We start from the raw sequence: 16,996 nt of genomic DNA, 5'->3' as shown, positions 1-16,996 counted from the left end.
GATCTGGCGATTAGATTTAGAATCCTAATCGGCAAACGGTAGCGGGAAGCCAGGCCTGCTAATCGGAGTATCAGTCTATCGGATGGTTATGGACTACTGATCCGGCAACACACAATGAGCCAATGACGCAACAGATTCTCCACGCCAAAAAATCAAAAAGTTGCATGCAAGCCTGGTCCGCTGGTTGCATGCAGAATTGTAGATGCAGGCAGGAACAGAGTTACAGAGGCCACCAGGCACCAGACTACCAGATGGAGGTCGACACATGGGGCCCCCAAATTTTTGGAGGCCTGGTGCAGTTGGCCCACTTGCCATGGATGATGTACGGGCCTGCCTACCGCCGCCCACCTCCCGCCCCCGCCTCATCCCCCACCCTTCTGAACCATTGCTCTCCGCCGCCCCCGCCGCCGGCTGCCCGTCGGAGGTCCTCCACCACCCGGCCGGCGATGCCATCGCCGCACGGCCTCGCCGCCCACAACCCACAGCCGCCGCCACTGGTCACCTCTCTAAGCCTGCAGGCCATGGAAAGCCCCCAAACCCAAACCCAAATCCCTAACCCTAATCCCCCTCCACCACAGCTGCCGCCCGCAGCCAGCGGCGACTCGCCACCGTCTGCTTCCCCCACCTCCCGTCGCAGCCGGCCCCCCCGCCCCCATCTCCCCCAAGCTCTGCTCCTCACGGAAGCAATCACGTGCGCGCGAGCATTGGGTGCCGCGTGTCCGTTCGCTGCTACGCCCGAGCGGCGCCCGCGCCCAATAAGGAATTCGGCTGAAGCTTGTTTGGGAGGAGGGGGCTAAATTTTAGCCCCCGTCACATCGAATGTTTGGACACTAATTAGGAGTATTAAACCTAGACTAATTACAAAACTAATTACACAACCCCTAGGCTAAATCGCGAGACGAATCTATTAAGCCTAATTAGTCCATGATTTGACAATATGGTGCTACAGTAACCATTCGCTAATGATGGATTAATTAGGTTTAATAAATTCATCTCGCGATTTAGCCTAGGAGTTCTGCAATTAGTTTTGTAATTAGCTTATGTTTAGTCCTCCTAATTAGTATCCGAACATCCGATGTGACAGGACTAAAGTTTAGCCCCCTCCTCCCAAACACCCCGTTGTTCTGCACCCTTTGATGTTTGTACTATTCCCGTACATGGATATATGATGTTTAAAGATAAACTATTTAATTCAAAAATAAACTAAATGGTTTGTTCTAAACCTCGTGTCATGTATTTCGGAGCCTCCGCTACCGTCGGGCCAGCGGCATCTCTCGATCATATCTTTATGTTCCGGTTAGCCAAATCCCTCACATTTATGCTAGTTCCAAACTCTAACAATTCCGCCGGGACGTGCTTTGGGACTTGAGAGGAGCAAAGCAGTCCCAGTACCAATCAGAGTTTGACACATTGCACAAATGACGCGATCAAAGATTGATAGAATTTCCACCGAAAATGTGCCTCTGTTTGGGTTGTACATGCCCATCAGGCCCACTACGGACCTCCTCCCCTCGCTCGCAAGCTCTTTTATCGTCCAGCCCACGCACTGACTTCGCGCCTGTCAGGCCGCAAAAGCCCATCTTAGTCCAGCCCACGCAGACCAAGTAGACGTTTTCACCATTCTCAAAAAAAAAAAAAAAAGGAGAGTAGACGTTTGACCCCATCCCACAGTGTGTTCCGCTGAACCTGTCGACGGCGTCCGGGGCGAGTCTTCGCCGGCGACGAACGCTCCCGGCCCGGCCGTCGCCGGCGCCACCGCTATGCACCGTCCGTCTGGAAGAGAATATCGTTCCGGCTTCTTTCCTCCCTTCGCCGCAGCGTCGCCGATGGGAAGGTAATAGCATCTCCGTCGTCGCATCTGATCCGTCTGATTCCAGTATGTGGAAGTTGGGATCAGACCACCTCTTCCCCAGTGATTCCGTTTGACTTCTTTGCTGCGTGAGTTGAATCGCCTGCGCTGTTCATGACGCTGGTAGTGAGTGATTTGGGGATTAAGAGTTGGGCATGCAGGATGATGAAGTATGCCTGTTTTGACGAGCTCAATTGCTGCCGCTTGGCAGAGATCAGATAGCCAGGGTAAGAAGTAAGATTACGGATCCTACTACCTAACTTACTATTCAGTCACAAGATGAGAACATTTCTCCCCTCCCCCTTTCTCAGATTACATTTTGAGCACTGAGAAAGTAGGATAGCGGCTCTGTGTAATAGTTGACGCAAACAACATTGGCACTAATGTTGTGTTCATATGCAGACGGCAAGCTGATGAGATTGTACTTCTCTGCTTCTTTAGATTGTATTTATTCACACCCATTTTCAGATTGCTCGCACCAATAACACATCAGCAAGTGTTTTCACATTTTGCACATTTTCATATCTCTTAAATTTGTTAGGCCCTATAATTTGTGTCATTGTCACCCATAATGGCAATACATCAATGAATTCCTGACAAATCCAGCAACTAGTTCGAAAAAAAGAACATCCTGTCGTTCTTTGCTTCAGCTATCGTTGAATGAGCCTAAACTAGACACAGCTTAAGCCTTAATGTAACACCCTCCGTTGCTGCATTCTGCATTGGGATATGTTTTTCAGGAAATGCGTGCTTGTTTATTTCATATAAGATGCAAGCATAAGTGTTTAGCTTTTTATGGTAGCATACAAAAGCTTGCGAAAGCGAAACTGTTTTCTGTCAAGTACATTGCTTGGATGAAATTTTGTTTACTACTATGCATAAGCAGTTTCCTATGTATGTAAATGTCAAAGCAGGATATGCTGTCAATATTCTCTAACTTTTACACTGGTATGTATGATACCCTGTTGATTGGCCATATGGAAAAGGTAGGGATAGTTTTTTTTAAATGCTTCCAAAAATACTTATAATTTCAAAAGCTCTGCTTATATATGATATTTAAAACTGATAGTCAAAGATATACCGTGAAGACTGCATTTTTTTTAAAAAAAAATGCCATAATAAGTATATAGATGAAAGGATGGCTATGTGCTGATTTTGGTTAGCAGATTTGGTACCCAGTTACACTTGTTGCATGTTTGCATTGCCATGCAAAGTTTTGTGTGACATTCTAATATCAATTAATACTATCTGGCAGAAACATTTTCAACTGGGTTCAAATTATCACAGAAGTTCAGACAACTTAAATCAATGTGCCATTTCACTTTATGCTCCTATTTGTTGTAACATGGATTTTCCAAACAAAAAAATTGTTGTAGCATGCAAAATTTACATGGTTACAAGTGTATCACAAGTTTGTTGCCTGAAACTTTTTTTGGTCAAATTTATGAGCAGGAGGTAGGACTACAAGAAAGAAGGTGAAGCTGCACGCTGGAGACTGATGTATTTGACAAGCAATTAAAGGTACAAAAAATACTCTTTTGAATCTTTAACAACTCCATTAGAAATGCTAATTAGGGTTACTGCACATGCTTAAACAAAATGTAACAATTCCTAATAACAGCTTCATTATCTGATCATCAGTCCTTGTAATTTCTGTCTGCTTTATGTTTAAAGTTCACCAGTTTATGTCGTTACCAATAATGTGCTGTTTTCGCGTCTTTCCTGCTGTGTGATGTATTCTGGTTGGACCATGCAGTTTAAGTAAGGAATGCTGTAATTAGGATCTTTAAACTTGTGGGAGCTGTTATGCTTCTATGACCAAGCAGCAAGATACCTGTCGTAGCACTTTGGATCTAGCTTGTGGGTTGTGACCTGACAAAATAGGTTAAATGATTCGTGTCATCTGAATTGGCTCTGAGCCTCTGACAAAGGTTTAGATACAGTAAGATGATGATTCCTGCTCCTGGTAGATGATGAATTATTGTTTCTGCACACTCTATGTTTGCAGTTTCCAATGCAGTTCCACTTTATAAGACCGTAGGTGCAGTACAGAGCTTCTGTTATTTTTGCATAATGATGTGTTTCTTTTGCGAAAATACTAATACAATTGGGGAGGGCCAAAGCCTGCATGGCAGCCCTGCAATACTATCTGCCAGAAATATTTTCAACAGGACTCAAATTATCACAGAAGTTCAGATGACTTAAATTGACACACCATTTCACTTGATGCTCCTATATGTTGTAACCTGCAATGGATGTTTACACGTATCACAAGTTATGCTACATAAACATTTTTTGTCCACTTTATCAGCCAGAGGTAGGACTACAAGAACAAAGTACGCTGAAGGCTGATGTGTTTGACAGGTCCTTGAAGGTATAGAGAATATCCTTCTGAATCTCAGCTTGACAAGTCCATTGAAAACACCATATTAGAATCGATACACATGCTTGAATAATAAGAAGCAATGTCAAGAAATAGTAAAAAGAACATTGCAAGCTCTGTTTATTTATTATGCTCTTCTCTGAACTGTGTATTAAATCTTGAAATGTTAAGAATCGTGAAATAAGTAAATAATTGTTAAGAATGGTGGTACAGTTGCACCTTATCACTACAAAAAAGGTGCTCCATAATTTCAAGAGCCAACAATAGTACTCTTGGCTATATTTTTTTTTTCTAATACTACCTCATTTACATTGCACACAAATTTGTGACCATCACTGGTTTCTGACTTTCTGTAATCCCTCTTTTGCTCAGTGTATTTCGTTAGATGTTGGTCTCTCTGCCACATTTCTTCATCTATTCATTTCCATTCTCATTTGCAGCTTTGCTCTCACCAACTAATTTCCTCTTTGCTTTGAGGAACTCAAGGAGATCCTGGAGTACAGCATCACTGTTCTCGTTCCTCATTAGAACCTCAGCAACCTCCGCAGGTGAGACCATTACCTCCTCTATCAGCTGTTCAATTTCTGGATACATGGCATGATTTTCAACTGAGTGGTAGTTCCTTGCCAGAATCCGAACAGACTCTGCGGTGCAGTACCCCATGTGGATGTGCATGTCCATCCTGCCAGGCCGCAGTAGTGCTGGGTCAAGCCGCTCCCTGTAATTTGTGGTAAAAACGATGATCCTCTCCTCCCCGCTTGTCGACCAGAGACCGTCAACAAAGTTGAGCAGCCCAGAAAGCGTCACCTGTTCAACAAATTTCCGAGCAGCATTGGTAAGAAAGTCGTCCAATCAACAAATGCATGGTGCTTATCACATAAATATGTGGCTATGATTCTAACTGATGGAGTAACATCTAACCTTGTCATCATTTTCTTCTCCTGTAGAGCTGGACCTGACACGCTTCTCGCCTTCCTCCCGCTGCCGCAGGTCAATGCTACAGTCAATGTCTTCAACCACAAGGATGGATCGGTTGCTCATCCCGACAAGAAGCCTCCGGAGGTCCGAGTTGCTTTTAACCTCGGTCAGCTCAAGATCATAGATGTCAAACTTGAGGTAATTCGCCATCGCTGCGATCAGGCTTGACTTGCCAGTCCCAGGTGGTCCGTAGAGCAGGTAACCCCGCTTCCACGCCCTGCCGATCCTCCTGTAGTAGTCTTTCCTCTTGACGAACCTCTCAAGGTCATCCATGACGGACTGTTTCAGCTTCTTGTCCATGGCGAGCGTGTCGAAGGTGGACGGGTGGCGGAGGTCGACGGCTGTCCAGGCGTCGTACTCGATCATGTGCATCTTGAGGTTCCGGTGCTGGTCTTTCATGGCCTTGGCCGTGGCGACGATGTGCGGGAGGTACGATTCGAGGGCCTTGTCCTTGTGCTTCTTGTGGAAGGTGACCTCGAACGACTTGATCTCGAGGCGGCCCCTGGCCTTGGTGCCCGCCGCCCTGGAGGCGGCGCCGGGGGTGTTGTCCCGGGCGACGAGGTTCCAGGTGTACTCGACGCCGTCGTGGACGTCGACCATCTCCTCGCCCTGCTCCATGCCGACCATGATGCCCTGCGTCTCGTCGACGCGGCTGACGCGGAGGCGCGGCATGTCGGTGCTGATCCGGGCGGCGAGGTAGGTGCGCGCGGCGTCGTAGATCTGATTGGCGGAGAGGCCCTCGGCCTCGTCGATGACCACCGTGTGGCGCGAGGAGACGCGGGAGCGGAGGTAGCGCGCGGCGGCGCAGAGCAGGTCGCGCACCTCGTAGGGGAGCAGCTCGCTCATGACGCTGCGCACCACCATGGCCGTCGCCGCCACGGACGCCGCCATGGTGATGTACTTCTCGTAGCCCCCGCTCGACGACATGGCGCGCGCGTGGCCGTGGTGCGGCTGCTCTAGCGGTGCTCCTGTTCCAGGCCGGCCGGTTGATCTCGCTGTTGTTACGCGACGGGCGACGGTGGCGAGAGGGGGGAGGCGGCTGCGGTTGGAACGAGGTGAAGCTAGCTAGCTAGGGCAGGGCAGCGATGGATGGATGATGGGTTTGCAAACGCGCCGCCGTTTGTGCTGGAGTAGTAGAATACTACAATAGTTTTTCTTACGAGGCAAGAAGATGAAGAGTCTGGACAGGACAAGGGTTTAGTCACGGGTGGATTTCGGGAGGGGTTAACAAAATTTAGAACTCATCGTATGTGGATGGAGACAAGTGAATGGGGTAAGAGGACTCAGGAACGGCCCATGGGCCATGCATCCTAGAAGCCCCATCACCTTACACGTCGGTTCGTTTCTGGCCCAAACCACACGACCTTCGCGCGCGACTCTACCCATCAGCAACCTCCGGATCTCCTCTTTTCAGTTAGACATAATCAGAAAAAAATTTTTGAGTTAAGTTAGACAGAGCAGATGTTCACTGACAAAAGCACCAGTACTACTTAGATTTGTCTGCCAAGGCCCAAGGGAGCGCACAAGGAGACGCAATTTCACTATTCGTGCAAAACTGGGCAACCACACGAAATTCTCTTAGCAGAGTTTGACACTGCTTCGTTCAAAATACTTGCTTTTGAGAAAGTACTTGCACAATTTTGCAGATATGCAATGTTGAGTGCCAGAGCCTTTCATCGCTCCTAAAGCACAATATTGTTGAGACTCGAACAATCACATATTTGGCATTGTTTCTCTCAAAAAAATAACATATTTGCCATTGTTTCTCTCAAAAAAAAAACTATTTGCCGTTGGTAATGGTTAGACATCCACTTCTAATTCCTGTCTTCTTCTTTTTTTTTCAGAAATTGCTTGTAGTTTCCGATGTTAGTCATGGTCTCTGTCATCTTGCTCCTCATCCAGCTGGTTATTTGCACTGCTGTGTTCGCTCTTGATCACATTGGCATCATTCACTTTTGACTTCAGGAGATCGATGAGATCATGGAGCGCGACATCAGCATCATCATTCCTCATCAGAACCTCAGCGACCTCTGCAGGTGTCACCATCACCTCCTTCATCAGCTTCTCAATCTCCGGATATGTGGCATGGTAGTCGATCATATGGTAGTTGTGGGCGAGGATTCGGAATGATTGGGGGGTGCAATAACCCATGTAGATGTGCATGTCCATCCTGCCAGGCCGCAGCAGCGCCGGGTCAAGCCGCTCCTTGTAATTGGTCGTGAAGACGATGATCCTCTCCTCCCCGCTCGCTGACCACAGCCCATCAACAAAGTTGAGCATTCCAGAAAGTGTAACCTGTGTGGATCGTTCAAATTTCCGTCAGCATATCAGCATATAGGTAAGGAGGAAGTTGTGGAATGAAGAATATCAGAAAAGGTGTTTATCTATTCTTATCAACATGATGCATTCTGACTCCAAATTAAAGTTACTCACCTTCTCTCGTCCATCTTCGCTGTCCGTAGAATCCGACTTGGTATCTTCCTCGCCTCCCTCCCGTTGTTGCAGTTTGATGGTGCAGTCGATATCCTCAACCACAAGAATGGATCGGCTGCTAATGCCGACAAGAAGCTTCCTGAGGTCCATGTTGCTTTGGACCGAAGTCAGCTCGAGATCATATATGTCAAACCTGAGATGGTTGGCCATGGCCGCGATCAGGCTGGACTTTCCGGTCCCAGGTGGACCGTAGAGCAGGTACCCCCTCTTCCATGCCTTGCCGATTCTCTTATAGTAATCCTTTCTCTTGATGAACCTGTTAAGGTCATCGACGATGGACTGTTTCTGCTTGTGGTCCATGGCAAATGTGTCAAAAGTTGATGGGTGGTGGAGGTCCATTGGAGACCAGTCCTCCCAACTATTCATGTATATCTGGAGAGTTCTTTCCTGCGCTTTCATGGCCTTGGCTGTGGACACAATGTAGGGGAGGTAAGAGTCGAGGGCTTTCTCCTTGTGCTTCTTGGGGAAGGTCATCACGAAGGAGTGTGCCTCGACCTGTCTCTGCCTGCCATTGCCGGAGTCACTTGGGGAGGGGATGTAGCGGTAGTTGAGGCACCATTTGAACTCGGTGCCGTCGTAGACATCAGCCATCTCCTCGCCCTCCGCCATGGTGACGGTCATCTTGTCATCCTCGTCCGAGCTGCTGACGCACAGGTGCTGCTGCGTCCTCGTGCTGACGTGCGCGGCGAGGTAGGCCTTGACGGCCTCGTAGACGTGGTTGTTGGTGAGCCCGTCGACCTTCTTCTCGATGGTGATGGTGTGCTGCGAGGACATGCGCGACCGCAGGCGGCCGACGCCGGAGCGCAGCATGTCGAGCACCTCGTCGGGCAGCAGCTCGTTCGCCACGCTGCGCACCAGCATCAGCGACGCCGCCGCGGACGCTGCGGCGGCGAGGGCCTTGTCGTGGGACGGCATGGTGTGGGTGGTGGGTGAATCCTCGCTCCTCTCTCTCTCGATCTTGCCCTCTCCTTTGCTATGGACTTGTCTTTGCTCTTGGTATGGAGCAGGGAGTGGTATGCCGTATGCGGAGAAGACGAGGCCAGACGAAGGAGGTGGGTGCTGATGAAGAATTGAGGTGGAGGCGTGGAGCTTGGGTACGGTGGCGCGGCATTTATATGCGCGAGTCGAGTGGCGACCAAGTGATAAGTGATTGTGACTTGGTCTAAAGAAAGCAAGGATGGCAGACGGTCAGCACACGGCCCGGTCGGCGTACACTACAAGATTCTTCAGAAGGTCAAACGCAGAGGCTGATCGTTGGGGTGCTGTGCCACAAACTTGTAGGTGTAAATGTTTTTTTTGACGGTTTTATCGCAACGCACAGGGAAATTTATTTTTCCCGTCAGTACTACCACTGACACACAAGCAAATTACTGATATGTACACGTTGATTTGTGTGGTTAACTCATTTCCTTCTTCTATACAAGGAAAAAATAAATAAATAAAGGAGCAGCTATGAATATGTAAGTATAAAGTAGGGTGCTGTACCATCTCCCACCATCGCTACGGTGATCTTAACTTATTGACAGGGAAAAGTAGACCCGCGTACGTCGAATCGTGGGTGGAGGGCACTTAACAAAGGTTTCTTCCATCCTTCATCCTTTAGTGAACACAACTTCGAATAACATATCGAATTCGTATCGTAGTTCGCACACGGACACGGTGATGTATTTTCCTTGAGATTCCCGAACGCATGTGTTTCATGATCATGTAGCACGCTGCAATGTATTTGATCTACCGAATAAAGTGCAGATGGGAGAGGAAATGGTGTCTCCAGCACTTGCTTTGTAACAACCTTGGCATCCAAGCTTCCTCTCAAGTTCCCCCCTTTTTCTTCTTTCCATTTTCCTCTCAAGTTCCCCCCTTTTTCTTCTTTCCATTTTTTTTTCCAGAGTTATGCGTTCCGCAAGGGATGTAGCTTCGTGGAAGTGTCAGTTTACTCAATATGCACCCTGGGCTACTACGCGTTGGATGAAATCGCATGAGCTGAATGGTGCTTTCTTTTGGCGACGATTCGATGTGCAGTGTGCTACTGTGCTACATGGAGTATGCGCTCGGTATGCTTGCGCGTAATCAGCTTCAAGCATATAAAGAACTTGACTTGCTCACCTACTTTAATGCCTGCTTTTTACTACTTGGAAAGCTGGCTTGGCTCTCAGACCAATTAACTTGACACCTGCTTAGCGTCTCTCATTAAGCTGCTCTCTCATTTTATCAACTTATGAAAAAACAGACTATTGATCTTCCGTCGCCCGCTATGGATGGTTGCAGTTGCCAAAAGACTACCTTTTTGCACAACAGTTAAATGAGTCACTGACTGATTTTGACGTACGTAATACTTAACCTTACAATCGGCATTGCTCTTCTTCTCGCAACATGATTTTGACGTACGTAATACTTAACCTTACAATCGGCATTGCTCTTCTTCTCGCAACAGAGGATTCGTTCTCTATGTTGAAAGGACTAAGAGCTCTTATTCCGCAACCTCTCGCACATAATGGAATGTGGCTGCACATATTCACTATTTAAATATTCAGGAACTAGCTATTCCAAAATGAACTAGGGAGAAGGACAGCGGACAACCAAGGACAACCAAGCACCACCGTAGATGTACAATGTAAAGTAAACTATGACTGCAGCTTTAGCTATTGTTACATACGTAACCTCAATGTTACTGAAGGCATATGTGTTTTATCCTTCATGCTAGTTGGCTTCTTGAACTGCATGGCCGTTGGTGCATATATATCTTTAAATTCCATGTTCAATTGATTATGTTGATCCTCTTTTGACATGTTTGTTCATTAACATAAATAGGATTATTAGTATTAAAAGTGGATTTTGATTCCCATTTTTTCTTTGAAAGACAGCTTCAACTAGGCTCCACCTTAGAGAGGGTTTTCGGTTTTAATCAAGATAGGGTCAGGGGCGCGTCGGAACAGTAGCTGCTTAGGGGCTGTTTGGGAGCACTTCACTTTAGAAAAACCAACTCCACTCCATCAACTCCACACTTTCCTAGCTCCACTCCAACAACTTCAGAAAAACATGGAGCTGTTGCACGTGTTTGGTTGGTGGCAGTGCTCCAGCTCCAAAAATATGAGCACTTCTTGTGAATAGGCTATTTTACCTTTTGTGAACGGACCCACATGTCTGTCTCTCCTCTCTCCTCCCCTTCTTTCCTCCTGTACACGCCACCATTTGCTCAAGTGGGAAGTCCTATATGCAGTATTCAGAGATGCTAGAGAGAAGTAGCAGCAAACGGTCATCGGGCGGGCGGCAGGCAGGCGGCGGGCGGCGCGGCGTGCAAGGGCGGGCGCGGCAGGCGACGGGCGGGCGGCGCGCAGGGGCGGGCGCGGCAGGCAGCGGGCGGCGCGGCGGGCGGCGACTGGGCGGCGCGCGCCAGGGACGAGGCGACGGGAGTCTTGTTTCGCGAACCGTTATTGTGTAACGAGTGGCAATGGTGGGTAAATACCCACCAACTCTACGAGGAGGTCTGTACAGGAGGTTTTTGGAGCACCTCTTGAGGTACTCCACAAAAAATGTGGATCTACCCCCCTGCTCCACCTTTTTCCTGGAGCCGGAGTTGCTGGAGCTAGACGTGTTTGGCTGCGAAATTTTCAGAGTTGGTGAAGTGGAGCAATTTTTCGTGGAGTGGAGTGCTCCCAAACACCCCCTTAGTCTCATCCGAGAGTCCAATCTCTCTGTACTGTGCTTTTATGTCTTTGAATAAAAAAAAAAACAGGGGTCGATTTAGGCTCCTTCCCTTCCACTGCATAGCTGCGCTATCAGGTACTACGAGCTTTCTGCCCCACGCATCTAACCAGCTCGCGTGGTTCACCGGTTCCACCGAAAACTCTCATTTGTTGAAGCGGAGCTGCGCCGAGCGAGAAAGGTCTCTTTTTTCGGTTCATCCGCTGATCTGAAATGAAACTTGGCACTTGTTTTTTTATTGACTCCTGGGGCTAGGCATTCGCAGAATCAGTCTATCCGAACCGGGAAATGCAAGTAGCAAGCCATGTCGTCTAGTATCTACAGTAGTAGTGGGTTGGCCGTTAAGTTGGACTGCGAGCCCAAAACCAAAACCACACGGTCTTCTCACGCGAAGCCGACCGCACCTTGCAAAACCGTCGTCCTCCCGCCCGCGCCTGCTTCTCCCGTGCTCCTACGCGCGAATCTCAAAGGTGACCCTGACCGGCGTGCTTTGTCACAGTCATCCGACACGTAGGATCCATTTTGCAGCCTGGGCCTATGATGGTGATCCATTTTGTTGACGACCTGGGCCCACCTAACAACATAATCCTCCTTTTTTGCGTGGCCCACGGTCTCCCCCAAAGAAAACTTCACCAGGCCTTACGTGGCCCACCATCCCGGCAACGAGACCCATGGCCCAGGCACAGCCCAGAGTGGAGCAGGCGGTCGCATCGGCAATTCGGCATCGGCGTTGCCGGTCAAAATCCCCAACTCCACTCCATCGCCACTTGCCGCCGGCAGGTCACCTTCCCCTCGGCTTCGACGGGCCAAACCACCGCGAGGCGAGGGCGAAGGATGGAGCGCGGGTCAAGCCGGAGCAGGAGCAGAAGCGGGCGCGCGGGTGAGGCGTACGTCCTTGTCCAGCCGAGTCGTGTAAGGACTTCGAGGTAAACCTACCTTTCTTACATTCCAGTTGTTGAGCGAGGAAGCAGTACTCAGTAGCCAACACTGGAAATGGAGAATGCACCACCTCCGTTGTAAATGGCGCTACGCCCACTAGTCCTTGTTTCCAAGCTTGCCTTTCACGGCGCAATGGCAAGTTTGCTTCTGTGTATGTTTCTGTAGAAGACTATGTCGAGATGAATTGTAATTAATCTTGCTAATTCTCCACATTTTTCCTTGCCTAGGCGTAGGTACCTGAACCAGGTAGCTAAGATCAGGTCTTCTTGTTCTTAATCGTTACTATTCTATTTGCTTCTGTATGAGAACTATATGTTTTCCATTATGCAATGGGAAATGTTTGGGGCACAATACATATATAAAATGCAATATTGTATTGATATTGCAGATTTCTACACTATTTGTTGAATTTTGAAACGGTCCTTACAAATTTCTCTGGATGCACAATGTTAAGTATCAGCACCCTTCATCATTCCAAAAGCACAACGTTATTAATACTCAAACAATCACGAATCTGCCAGTCGAACACCTGTAGGACCAATCTATATACATGGTATGCTTACAGTTTGGTCATTGTTACTTTCTTCACAAACTGCTAGTAGCTTTCAATTTCTTGAGTTTTCTTTCCTTCCTTTTCTTTTGAGGGGAATTGCTTGGGATTTCATTTTCGTCATTGTCTCTGTTATCTTTCTTCTCATCCAGCTGGTTACTTGCATCATTGTGGCAATTTTTGATTTAATTAGCATATTTGATTTTCGATTTCTGGAGATCGACAAGATCATGTGGCACAACACCAGTGTTGCTATTCCTCTTCAGAACTTCAGCAACCTCTGCGGATGTTACAGTACCTCTTTGATCAGCTCCTTAATCTCTGGATGTGGCAAGGATAAATTGTAGAAATTGTGTGCAATGCATGGCCTATATGGGAAATGACTTATGTTGAATAACAATAAGTACTGATATACACTTTCCAAGATTGGCAATTGCATGTTTGCAGTTTCACATAAAAAGCCATATGGATTTTGCATATCTATAATTCTGTGTACATGCTAGTAAGGCATTACTAACAGAACTCTGCAGACAACTGCAAGTACAGGTGCACCTCATTGATCCAAAAATACAATGTTAACAATTGCTGACAATCGCATATGCAGATATGCAAGTGGATCTCCTGTAGGATCTATCTATATGATACTCAAACCTTTTGGTCATTGTTTGCTTCCACACAAACCGTTAATTGCTTTGTCTTTGTTTCCACTGTTCGGAGGGAATTCCACTGGGTTTTTATTTTTTGTCACTATCTCTGTTGTCTTTCTTCTCATCCAGCTGGTTATTTGTTTCCTTGTGTTCAGTCTTGATCTCATTGACTTCTATCATTTTTGACTTCAGGAAATCGACAAGATCATGGAGCGCAATATTGGTGTCATCATTCCTCATCAGAACCTCGGCAACCTCTGCGGGTGTCACCTTCACGTCCTTGATCAGTTTCTCAATCTCTGGATATGTGTCATGGTAGTTGATGGAGTGGTAGTTGTTGGTAAGGATTCGGAAAGATTCTTGGGTGCAGTACCCCATGTGGATGTGCATGTCCATCCTTCCAGGCCGCAGCAATGCTGGGTCAAGCCGCTCCTTGTAATTGGTTGTGAAGACAATGATCCTTTCTTCCCCAGTTGTTGACCACAGCCCATCAACAAAGTTGAGCAGGCCAGACAGCGTTACCTGCTCAGAATATCCAAATTCTCATCAGTACATGTGAGGAGGTCATGGAATCAAGAAGAGATGAGATTTGTGCACTTGATGTATTCTGAATTCAAAGTTACCAACCTTTTCTTCTCCCTTGTTTTCTTCTGTAGAATTCGACTTGTCACGCCCCTCACCTTCTTCTCGTTGTTTCAGTTCAATGGTGCAGTCAATATCTTCGACAACAAGAATGGATCGGTTGCTCATACCAACAAGAAGCCTCCTAAGGTCTGAGTTGGAATTGACCTCAGTTAGCTCGAGGTCATATATGTCAAACCTGAGAAGGTTGGCCATGGCCGCAATCAGGCTGGACTTGCCGGTCCCAGGTGGACCATACAGCAGGTACCCCCGCTTCCATGCCTTGCCTATCTTCCTATAGTAATCCTTTCTCTTGATGAACCTGTTAAGGTCATCGATGATGGACTGCTTCAGCTTCTGGTCCATGGCAAGTGTGTCAAATGTAGATGGGTGGTGGAGGTCAATTGGGGACCACTCGCTCGAGTACTCAGTCATGTATATCCTAAGAGTTCTCTCCCGAGCTTTTATGTCCTTGGCAGTGGCCAAAATGAATGGGAGGTATGATTTCAGGGCTTTCTCCTTGTGGTTCTTGTGGAAGCTAACCTCGAAGGAGACCTCGTTCTGAAGGCCACTGCCATTTCCGGAGTCACTTGAGTTGTCATTGCAGATGAGGCACCATTTGAATTCCGTGCCTTCATAAACATCCAGCATCTCCTCGCCCTCCGCCATGCTGATCATCATCTTGTCATCCTCGTCCATGCTGCTGACTCGCAGGCGCTGCTGCAGGTCGGCGTTGATGCGTGTCGCGAGGTACGTCCTGACGGCGTTGTAGATGTGGTTGTTGGTGAATCCGTCATTCTTCTTCTCGACGATGATGGTGTGCTGCGACGACACGCGCGAGCGCAGGTAGCCGAAGCCGGAGAAGAGCATCTCGCGCAGCTCGTACGGCACCACGTCGTTCACCACGCTGCGCACCAGCATCACAGATGCCGCGACGGACGCCGCGGTGGTGAGGGCCTTCTTGTAGGACTCGAAGGCCTTGTCGTAGGACGCCATGGGTGAGCAGATCCTTGGTCCCTATGGACTCTGTCTTGTTCTCTGTTCTTGATGTGGAAAAGTGAGTGGTATGAGAAGATGAGGAGGCTGACTAGCTGAGGGAGGAGGGGAAAGGTGTTGGGTGAGTTGGTGTTGAATTGGGGGGAATGAGGGTGGAGCCGTGGAGCTGGGCTGGCTTTTTATAGGGGGAGTGACCAAGTGATGGATGACTTCGTCTAAACGGAATAGATTATTCTCTTCCAACTCCCATCACACTGATCACAGTGTGGTCTTATGTCAGAAGAGAAACATGACCTCACATCACCACAAACCCGGATTTGTGTCCAATTGCTAATGGAGCTTTTTGAAGTGCGATAACATCCTTTTTGGCAGTTGTTGATTCCTTCCAGCGTTGATCCTGTTGTGAAGCCAACTTCGAATAATATCCTAAGAGGTCACACACTGTAATAGCACCTAAAACTACTGAATAAAGTCATCAGGGTAAAAAAGTAGTGGCATTTCTTGTTTATTTATAGAAAAGAAAATTAGTGGGTAGCATCTGCTTTAGCTATTTCCTTGGCATCCAAGCTTCCTTTTGAAACGGAAATCCTTTTTTCGCAGAGTGGTGTCCGCGGCAAGGAACTGGAAGTAGTGGAAGAAGGAAGCTTCTGCCGGCAACGCCGCGGCGTCCCAGGGTCATCTCTCCCAGGTCCAGATCAGGTCTCTGTTTATTCCCACCTCCACCCACGGACGGCCCGCGGTGGCTGAAACGGCATGTGCTGGATCGCGTTCCGTGCAGACGAAGACCGGGCGACGTGCATCACCAACCCAGATCAGAACAGCGTCAGATTGGAAGCAGCCTGCGACGACGAGACACAGGCTGGAAAGCGGCCAGATGCATGAATGCATCTCTTTCTTTTTGTTTTGTCTGTCGGGGTGTCGTTAGTGACCTCAAAATTCCAAAAAAAGAAGATTTCCTCTTACGTCAAATTTACGGTAAGTACTGAATATAGATGAAATTAAAAATTAATTACACAGTTTGGTTGTACTTTGCGAGACGAATCTTTTAAGATTAATTAGTCAATATTTGAATAATAATTTACAAATACAAACGAAACGCTCCAGTATACTACAGTCCTGGCACAGTGATTTTAGTTGTCCAAAATAGGGCAACTAAACAGGGCCTCCGTCGAAGTTGCTAGTGGCCAGATGCAAGTGGCAAGCCAGGCACAGTAGATTGGCTGTGTCTCCGTTTATAGACCGCAAGTCGAAAGATGGATCTGATCTCGTCGCCAGCTGACTTGTTGCGTTGCGATGCGCCGAGTGGCTGCACGCGGCGTTTTGGTTGGTAGGTCTTGTGCTGTGATGCGGAAGGGTGAAGAAGTCGTTTGTTCAAAAAAGAAGAAAAAAAACTTGAAGAAGCTCCTCTGGTTCCTATTCCGTTCTGCAAGTTTGCACTGTTATGGTCTGCTAAAATTCATATTGATGGATGTTTCCAAGAGACTGCTCTTGTAAATTTTCGGGTGCTAATCTCTTCTAAAATTTACTCTTATCTATCTTATGGCTCCATAATTTTCATGAGGTGTATTTCGGAGAGGACCCTGCATTTTTTTTTTGTGAAATTTGGAACCAAACGTTTAGACAAAGGAATGCCCCGTGTTACCAAGGAAGTAATAATAAGAAGTAACTGGAGATCCTCAGAAAAGTAACATCTGCGGTCTTTTGGTCCGGGCCAAAAGGATCACAACGCCGCTTTGCTAACGATCTGGGCCTTATTGGATCGCGATCATTGAGTTTCCGTGGCCCACTAACCCAAACCCCACGAAAGAAAGGCGAGGAGAGAGGACCCGAGTCTT

General features: G+C 47.6%; 3 protein-coding genes and 2 long non-coding RNA genes across 21 annotated transcripts; 2 read left to right on the top strand and 3 right to left on the bottom strand.

Annotated features, from left to right (window-relative positions):
• The first annotated feature begins 1,629 nt into the window (after positions 1-1,629).
• Positions 1,630-9,174, top strand: LOC117848036 (uncharacterized). 17 transcript variants are annotated; one of them, XR_011897733.1, is made up of 11 exons: positions 1,631-1,834; positions 3,302-3,370; positions 4,161-4,223; positions 4,673-4,780; positions 4,863-5,067; positions 5,180-5,408; positions 5,499-5,639; positions 7,055-7,085; positions 7,176-7,246; positions 7,388-7,586; positions 7,673-9,174. It is a non-coding gene; the product is annotated as an uncharacterized lncRNA (long non-coding RNA). The 17 variants fall into 17 exon arrangements; XR_004638769.2 differs by lacking the exon at positions 7,055-7,085 and having other exon boundaries at positions 1,630-1,834; positions 7,176-7,586; positions 7,673-8,628; positions 8,711-9,174; XR_004638789.2 differs by lacking the exon at positions 7,055-7,085 and having other exon boundaries at positions 7,176-7,586; positions 7,673-7,901; positions 8,711-9,174.
• Positions 4,329-6,372, bottom strand: LOC117848035 (protein HYPER-SENSITIVITY-RELATED 4). Its single transcript, XM_034729340.2, has 2 exons — positions 5,154-6,372; positions 4,329-5,039 (listed from the first exon to the last, which is right to left on the bottom strand). The coding sequence occupies exons 1-2, from the start codon at positions 6,135-6,137 to the stop codon at positions 4,647-4,649; spliced, it is 1,377 nt and encodes a 458-aa protein (XP_034585231.1). The 5' UTR covers positions 6,138-6,372; the 3' UTR covers positions 4,329-4,646.
• On the bottom strand, positions 6,784-8,618 carry LOC140222347 (AAA-ATPase At3g50940-like). Its single transcript, XM_072292654.1, has 2 exons — positions 7,644-8,618; positions 6,784-7,505 (listed from the first exon to the last, which is right to left on the bottom strand). Exons 1-2 carry the CDS (start codon positions 8,616-8,618, stop codon positions 7,077-7,079), a joined length of 1,404 nt encoding a protein of 467 aa, XP_072148755.1. The 3' UTR covers positions 6,784-7,076.
• Positions 9,175-12,068: 2,894 nt separating the features above from the next.
• LOC140222346 (uncharacterized) lies at positions 12,069-16,188 on the top strand. The gene is made up of 3 exons (XR_011897731.1): positions 12,069-12,334; positions 13,737-15,163; positions 15,762-16,188. It is a non-coding gene; the product is annotated as an uncharacterized lncRNA (long non-coding RNA).
• LOC117848034 (AAA-ATPase At3g50940) lies at positions 13,324-15,328 on the bottom strand. Its single transcript, XM_034729339.2, has 2 exons — positions 14,172-15,328; positions 13,324-14,066 (listed from the first exon to the last, which is right to left on the bottom strand). Exons 1-2 carry the CDS (start codon positions 15,159-15,161, stop codon positions 13,632-13,634), a joined length of 1,425 nt encoding a protein of 474 aa, XP_034585230.1. The 5' UTR covers positions 15,162-15,328; the 3' UTR covers positions 13,324-13,631.
• Positions 16,189-16,996: the final 808 nt, after the last annotated feature.

This window comes from Setaria viridis, chromosome 3 (genome assembly GCF_005286985.2).
Source record: "Setaria viridis chromosome 3, Setaria_viridis_v4.0, whole genome shotgun sequence".
Classification (NCBI taxonomy): domain Eukaryota; kingdom Viridiplantae; phylum Streptophyta; class Magnoliopsida; order Poales; family Poaceae; genus Setaria; species Setaria viridis.
This window is presented reverse-complemented; position numbering and strand designations above follow the sequence as displayed.